Raw genomic sequence first — 7500 nt, 5'->3', positions numbered from 1 at the left:
TGAAATATTAAAAGTAAAGTACATGAACAGGTACTGCATCCAAAAAGACACTTGCCTGCTCGTAACTTCCTCTGTTTCATCTTCATCTTGAAATTCCACTAGTTCACTAAAACTTTGAACATACCTGTAAAAGCAAGTTAAACAAAACCTCCTATGAGATTTACCATGCATCCAGAACACAACACTGGGGACCATGACCAACGGGAGCAGTGACTCACTGGGTGCTTTGACGTACCACACAAATACAATTTTTATTACTGGCAAGAGGCTGACAGTTTATACTTTAGTTCTTACAAGAGTTTAACATGAGGCTGACAGTTTATACTGTAGTCCTTAACTAGGTAAGCCTCTTTCCTCATTACTGTGTCAACAGACCATTTTACAGCTGCAGCTAAGTTACATGTACCTGGCCTAAGAATGGAAGCAAGGCTGCCAGTGACCCTGCTTTGATACAAACCTTTCTGCTTTTCTAATGTTAATGTAGACTAATCAGAATTACAACTGTTACAACACAATTTACATGATAAAAGCAGTGAGATCTGTACCAATACAAGGTCACCAGCAGCCAGGTTGCAGCCATTCAGAGGGTACAGGTCGCTGAGCAAACAACTGTAAAATGGCCTATTTTGGAGCAAGTACAATGTATAGGACTCAGCTCCAAGTCTTTTTTTTTTTTTTCTTTGGGTAAAGATTTTTACTCTTCATTTTCTCCTTAGTTTTACCAGACCGTATACATGTACCATGTCACATATAGAGTACAATTAAATTTTTGGCAGAAAGACTTTGAGTACCCCAAAAGGATTCTTCTTGATACCAATGCAAGTGCAATAATTATTATATTACTATAATAATAATAGAAATGGAATATTGTGGAAAAACAGCTCAACGAATTTCCGAAATAGGGTCACAAATAGCGATGGCGATGAAGTCATTCGTGCTTGCCCCTGCTGTATTCTTTCGGGAGCACAATTTGGAGCCTCAAGGTTGTCCCAAACTGAAAATCTCAGTTCAGTCTGCATTAATAATTAGAACTGCCTTGTGTCGAACGCAATAAAACAGAAGTTTCGATAACAGTAGATATCAATATTGTACTACAAAGAAGTACTGTCATGGAAACTAAATATCTGTCCATATGAAAAATGGCAAAATTGAAAGTTGTGTATAAAAAATGATTGAGAGAGAGAGTAAAGATCCATCAAATTAATTTTGGAAGGCCAGATATGATTGATCTCGCATTTGAGGGCAGCACTCTCTTTGGTTCGTAACTTAAGTTCCTCACAGGAACCAAAGAGAGTGCTGCCCTCAAATGCGAGATCAACACCATCTACTGTGAAATCCGAGCGACTTGCTCCCTTGTGCGTTACATCAGCATCTTACGAATAATGACAACCCTTCGTAGAAAATTTCAACACAAGGTTATCCACACCCACAACCGCAAGTTCACAAGGTTATTAATATACAGAGAAACCAAATAAGATTGTTGCTTCTAACTGAAACATGGAAACAGGCTCTAGACCAAAGAAAGGTTGTTGGTGGATTTTTGTAAAGCATTCGACACAGTTGATCATGGAATGTTACAACAACAGCTGCAGTGCAGTGATTTACTTGTAGATTATCTGAGAAATAGCCACCAGTATGTAAACATTAATGGAGCAAATTCTGATACTTGTATAATTACATGTATAGAGGAGTATGGTGTACTGCAAGGATCCCTTCTCAGTCCAAGGCTATTAGATAAAAATTAATTATAGCGAGGCCCAGAAGCGGCCTGGGGCAGACATGGTCAACCTTTTTGAGAGGGATTTGGCCTCACTTTGTCAGCACGGGTACGTGATATGGCTGGCTTTATTTGCATACGAGAGCCAAGTTTAAATCACATAGTCTCTATTAGGAAGAGAGAGGACCCTGGGAATGAGAACAAGTGATTGTGTGTGGTGGCCATTACTCTTCTCGGCAGTTGCAGCGCGTCAAGTTCCTACTTTTTGGCCTGCTTCCTATTTTCTACTATTTTTTTCACGAAATTCCTCTTTTTCCCAATTTTTTAGGGTCTTTCTTGGTGCAGGGGAACATTTTGAAATATTTGAGATAAAATTCTCAATAAAATTGGTAAATTGTTCAAAAAAAGAAAGCTTTCTATCAAAAAATGTGGAGAATTTATAGCCTGTGTAAATGATAACTTTCTGAAATTTGTGCCCCGACTTTTTCAGTGTTTTCTGGGAGGCCATTTGCATGCTTGTGCAGCTGCCATGTGGAATTAATATAAGGAGGCAAGTAATTCGATCCAATTTCATCGAAATTGTTTCGAACGAGAGTTGTTTTACATGTATTAATCTGCCATCTCTTTAAAGACAGTTGCATCTTTGTCTTTATAGTAATATATTATTCCGAAAGAATTCAAATATTTTTCAGCCTTACACGTTTTGTGACTGCTGTTAGAGTGGTAACCATTACAAACAAGCTCACATTTTTGGCAACAACTGTCAACAAAGTGCTACTACTGTGGCCACAATGATGCTTGACTCTGCTAAGGGAAAGCGAGATGATGCAATGAAATACTTAGAGAAAATAGGAGATAGCTGAAAAGATGAATTATTGACTGAAAAACAGCTGACTGGGCTGTCCGACAAACTGTTGGACAAATTTTAGCCTTGTCGTCAATGACAAGCACTGCCCAAAAAAATCAGGGCAAAGCTAAGGTTACCCAGTCTGCTAAAAGCGCCAAAAACATAATAAGCATTGGACTTTTTTTGGTTTTTTGGTTATGGATAGTCTTTTTTGGTTTTTACTGTATGTAAGACATTTGGTAAGTGTGAACTTTGATATGTTATTTACTGTTTACAAGAAAAAATAAATATTCTTGCCGCTTACATGTACATGTATCTTTCTCAGTTTGAAACAACTGTGGACTTAAAAATTAAAGACATCTTATACAGGGCTTCAAAAATATTTCAATTCCACCTTGCCCATTGGGCAAGTAACTCTCAAATTTGGTTGCCCAGGGCACTTCCCCTGAAAAATTCAGGACTTCAACTAGGTTTCAACCCTTGACCTCGCGATACCAGTGCGACACTCTAACCAACTGAGCTACATTGTGTATGTAGGCTTTTTGTGTGAAATGTATGTCCAGTCATGAGCTGCTTTAATTGTTTGACTGGAAATTGCAGTTGTTGGTTATTGTTTGCAAGGCTTGTTTGTTTACTGCTGTCAACTCAGAGATGTTTGATCACTGTAAAGTTCATACACTCATGATGATTGCTTTTGTACTTCATGCAGAAGCATAATTATTTCTATAAACACTATATTCAATATAAAAAGCGGCTATCAGGGGCTAGAAACGGGAGCTCCGCTTTAAGCCTTGGCTAAATCTATAAATTATGTATAATAAAATAATCTAACAGGAAGCATAAAGGAAGGATGGTTATTCTTATTTGCAGATGATATGACATATCGTACTATATTGGCGGTGACGTTGAATCAGTGGTGTAAGAGGAACAAGCTATAAAACTGTAAGCACTGATGCAATGGAAGCAATGCTTATGACTCCAGCACCCTTTGTAGGACCATTGAGAAAACTCAGTTTCAGAGAAAAAACTATCCAGTTCATGAACATGGCCCGAGTAATTGGAGTTCACATTGACAGCCAGCTAAAATGGGACAAGCAAATACAAATGGTACAATGTAGCTACAGTACATGGAAGTCATAGAGTAGAAAACTGTTACAGTAACAGTTAAAGAGACTACGCTACTTGCAGAAACCTGTGCTTGAAAAATTCAGGCTTCTCTATGCAATTGCAAAAATTGCGCCCACGACTGCGAGGATCATAGCTTTACTTGACTAGTGGGGACAGTCACCACATCAATGATGAATTCAGTTCCAAAATAAGCAACCACGGTTGCTGGCCGGAAAACAGCAAGGCAAACAAGACAAACGATTGTTATCACTCAATTGCTGTTGGAGATTTCGCTGAAATTCACAGGTTTGAGATTATCAAACCACTTTTCAAAATCTTACAGTATCTGCATGGCCAAAAAACTGTCTCAAACATTGTTTACAGGTGCATCCGTTGCAGATAAGTATACTGCAATCCAATATAACCGTGAATTTTAAGAAGATTACAACATTTTTTTAATTTGTAAGACATGTTTGGCTGTTGCAAACATCATCGTCAGTTACAAAATATTTGGAAAAACCGTTAGGACTATATAACAACCAGGCAAAACATGCACGATTAATATGATTATGAAATTGAAAACCTTTGGAGGCGGAAAGACGAATATTAACTTTGATGCCTGATATTTTTCATGGAAATCTTCCTGCAGATTTAGGGAAACTATTCACAAAATCGAGAAGCACAAGAACAAGACAAAAATACTGTCTTAACCCCTTGACATCCAAACCGGCCTAAACCGGCCAGACTTAGTATTTTACTCTGTCCAACCCCAGGGGAATCCCTGGGAGTAAATGGGTCAATCAATCACTGAAAAACTATGTCCCCATTAACCCTTTGACGTCCAAACCGGCCTAAACCGGCCAACGTCTAACGTCAGACGATTTTACTCGTCAATGGGGAACCCCTGGGAGTCAATGGTTTAAAATCATAAAATAATAATAATAATAATTAATAAATAATAATAATAATGATAATAATAATAATAATAATAATAATAATAACCAAAAAAAACTCAAACAGAAATTGGAAGAACACCAATTAGTTATCGTGGACCCTTGAGCTGGAACGCACTTCCAAGTCAGACAGAGGAATGCCAAACTCGAGAAGTCTTTAACAGGAAACTGAAAAACACACATTGCTCATTGAGAATATTTCATGCAGAAAAGAAGACACTGTTTTTAAGATTGGTGAAACCAGGAAATTAACAAAATTAAGCATCTGAATTTCACTTACATCAGTTAATTTCAATATGTAGTAAGCTTTTTAAAAAGAGTTTCAGTGTGAGCTTGTGGTTGCGAGAATGTTATATAATAATAATTATTGCTCTCACAAGTCTTTTCTTAATCACCTGAAGTGGTTTTAGAGGGATAGGTGAGTCCCCAAATTTGGTCTCCGTAAATCAAAAAGGGTAAATTAATTAGTAGAGCACACTGTAACAAGAATGTCAGAATTAATTAACAAGGTATCTAACTTTAGATATAATACCCACAGTTTTTGAAATATTTTGACAATTAAGATAGTTTACATGATTTCTCCATTTAAGATTACAATCAAAGATCACTCCAAGATATTTTGCAGAGTAGACTTGTTCAATGTTAACATCATCTATCTTGATTGAGACCACCCTACTGGGTGTCAACTTTTTGGAATGAAAAAGTATGAAATTTAACCATTACGCCCCCTCTTACATGAAAACTAACCATTCAAAATAAAGTGCCTGGCCCAAATCACTAAGCTGAGCATTTGTCCCTAATCACCAAAATTTGTTGGTCTTGGATATAGCACCAGAGACAACAATCCACCATGATGATAATAATAATCTTGATGATTTCTCTAGTTTATTTTATACATACTCCATAAAGAGTTAATTACAGAAAGAATTGTCCAACTACTGTATGTTGAAATGATTGTACATGTATGTGATCTGTGCGATGCACATTATGTAGGCTATACAGCCCGACACCTTTTTCAACGTGTTGCTGGACACAAAAATTCGGCAATTGGCAAGCGCATTTTCATGAAGCGCATGGTAGGAGGGATCGTTTGAATGAGAGTCATTTTAAGATTCTGAGAAAGTGCCAAGGTAAATTTGATTGTTTAGTGTTTGAAATGCTTTATATTAAGAAATTCAAACCTAATCTGGACGTGCAAACAGACTCCATAAGTGCGAAACTTTTTGTTTAACCCGTAAATCATTTTCTCTTATTGTTCGTTTTAGTATTTATATATATATATATAGAACTTATTTTTATACGTTCTTGACTTGATAATGATGTTATGTTAACGTCAAAAGCCGTCGATTTTAGCTCTTTATAGCTTTTTATAATTTTTAACTTTTTAAAATCTTACAATGTTATTAAGCAAAGTTTTGTCCCAAGTTTTTATCGTCAAATGTTATTCTAAGTCTTTTCTTCTACGTATGTTGAAATGGGTGGTGATAAAAAAATAATAAACTGGCTCGAAAAAAAATGGACTAGTTAAAAAAGTTTGAACTGGTTTTTAAAAATATTAAACCAAGGGAAAAAGTGAATTACAACATAATTATGTGTATATACAGTGGGGTGTACAGATAGCACTTTAAGGTCTTTGCAAGTTACAGGTAACTAATGACAAGAACACTGCATGAAGTATTTAATACTTTACTAAGGGGTTTTGTTGAGAAAAGCACTTACCAACTCCTGACCAACTCAACAGATGGCATTTTTAGGAGGTTCTTTGGAAGAAGATCAATCTCACGGATTATGTGAGCAAGTCGCACAGGCAATTCATACCTGCCAAACTGAAAGGATTCCACTGGCTTTGCTGTCTTACCTACATGTATGGCAGAAGAAAAATGAGTACTAATGTTTTAAAATCTGGAAAATGCTCTGTCAACTGAAATTAATTAAAAGGGAAACAATAGCCAATTTCAGGTAAAGGGAATTAAATACCGTGTAGACATGTAAAAATTATAGAAAATCTGAGCCCTCACAACACAATCATTGAATCCTTTTGTTTTTAGGTCAACATTCTACATCTATGAGTTATTGAATTAGCACCTGTTGTTTTGCCTGTAAAAGAGAGTAATTTTTCCAGTTAGAAGGTACCTGTACAGGTGCTAAATAAATGCAACCCCAGGTTATTCTTTGAATGTTACTCTCTACCCTTGGTGACCCTGTATTTTGATTTCATAGATCTTGTGACAGACTAATAAAAATATTGACCTTAACTAATGTATCTGTGTGAATTGTTTAATTGCTACATTGTACATATATATAAAGGAAACAGCCACTGTAACATGCCTAATTGCTGCTAACATGACTTAACAACTGTACATGTACATGTATCTTCATTATTATCATTAGTGATGGGATTTTCACGCTAATTACACAGCTCTTTCCTCTTCTTCTTCTTCGTCTTCTTCTTTTTATTATTATTATTATTATTATTGATCTATCACTACTTAATGCAGGAAATCTTACAGAGTATCAGGACAGAACATGTGCCTTAATATACCGGTACTCCATGCTATCTGTTCTGTCCTTAATAAAATTACACTGTAAGTGTTCAACACTTTTCACAGAATCCTCCCTGACCCCAGCAAGGTTGTTTGTTGCAAAAGTTCCATGCAATAAGGCATTCCCAACTGTCTCATCCGCCTTAATTTCAAATCCTCTCGAAACTGTTCCCAGTGCACCAGTTACATGTACTTTTGGGATGACTTGAAATGAACACTTAGTTTGATCATCATCATCATCATCACACAAGGTCAGCAGTTGGTAGACAAGAAGATAGACTTTTTCTTATGAAGAAATTGACACGAGGTAACTTTTAATTGTGTTATGAACAA

The 7500-nt window shown here is 36.3% G+C and overlaps 1 protein-coding gene across 2 annotated transcripts in view; it reads right to left on the bottom strand.

Moving 5' to 3' along the window:
- The window catches only part of LOC138053696 (pyruvate dehydrogenase (acetyl-transferring) kinase isozyme 2, mitochondrial-like), a 141609-nt gene that overhangs the window by 101808 nt on the left and 32301 nt on the right, over positions 1-7500 (bottom strand). For both annotated transcript variants that reach the window (XM_068900296.1, XM_068900337.1), the window contains exons 2-3: positions 6344-6482; positions 56-124 (exon numbers count right to left, since the gene is read on the bottom strand). In XM_068900296.1, coding sequence (XP_068756397.1) covers positions 56-124; positions 6344-6482 — 208 coding nt within the window. The remainder of the gene's footprint in view (positions 1-55; positions 125-6343; positions 6483-7500) is intronic.

Source organism: Montipora capricornis, chromosome 1, assembly GCF_036669925.1.
Source record: "Montipora capricornis isolate CH-2021 chromosome 1, ASM3666992v2, whole genome shotgun sequence".
NCBI lineage: Eukaryota > Metazoa > Cnidaria > Anthozoa > Scleractinia > Acroporidae > Montipora > Montipora capricornis.
The sequence above is the reverse complement of the archived record's forward strand: the minus strand, read 5'-3'. Positions and strand labels throughout refer to the sequence as shown.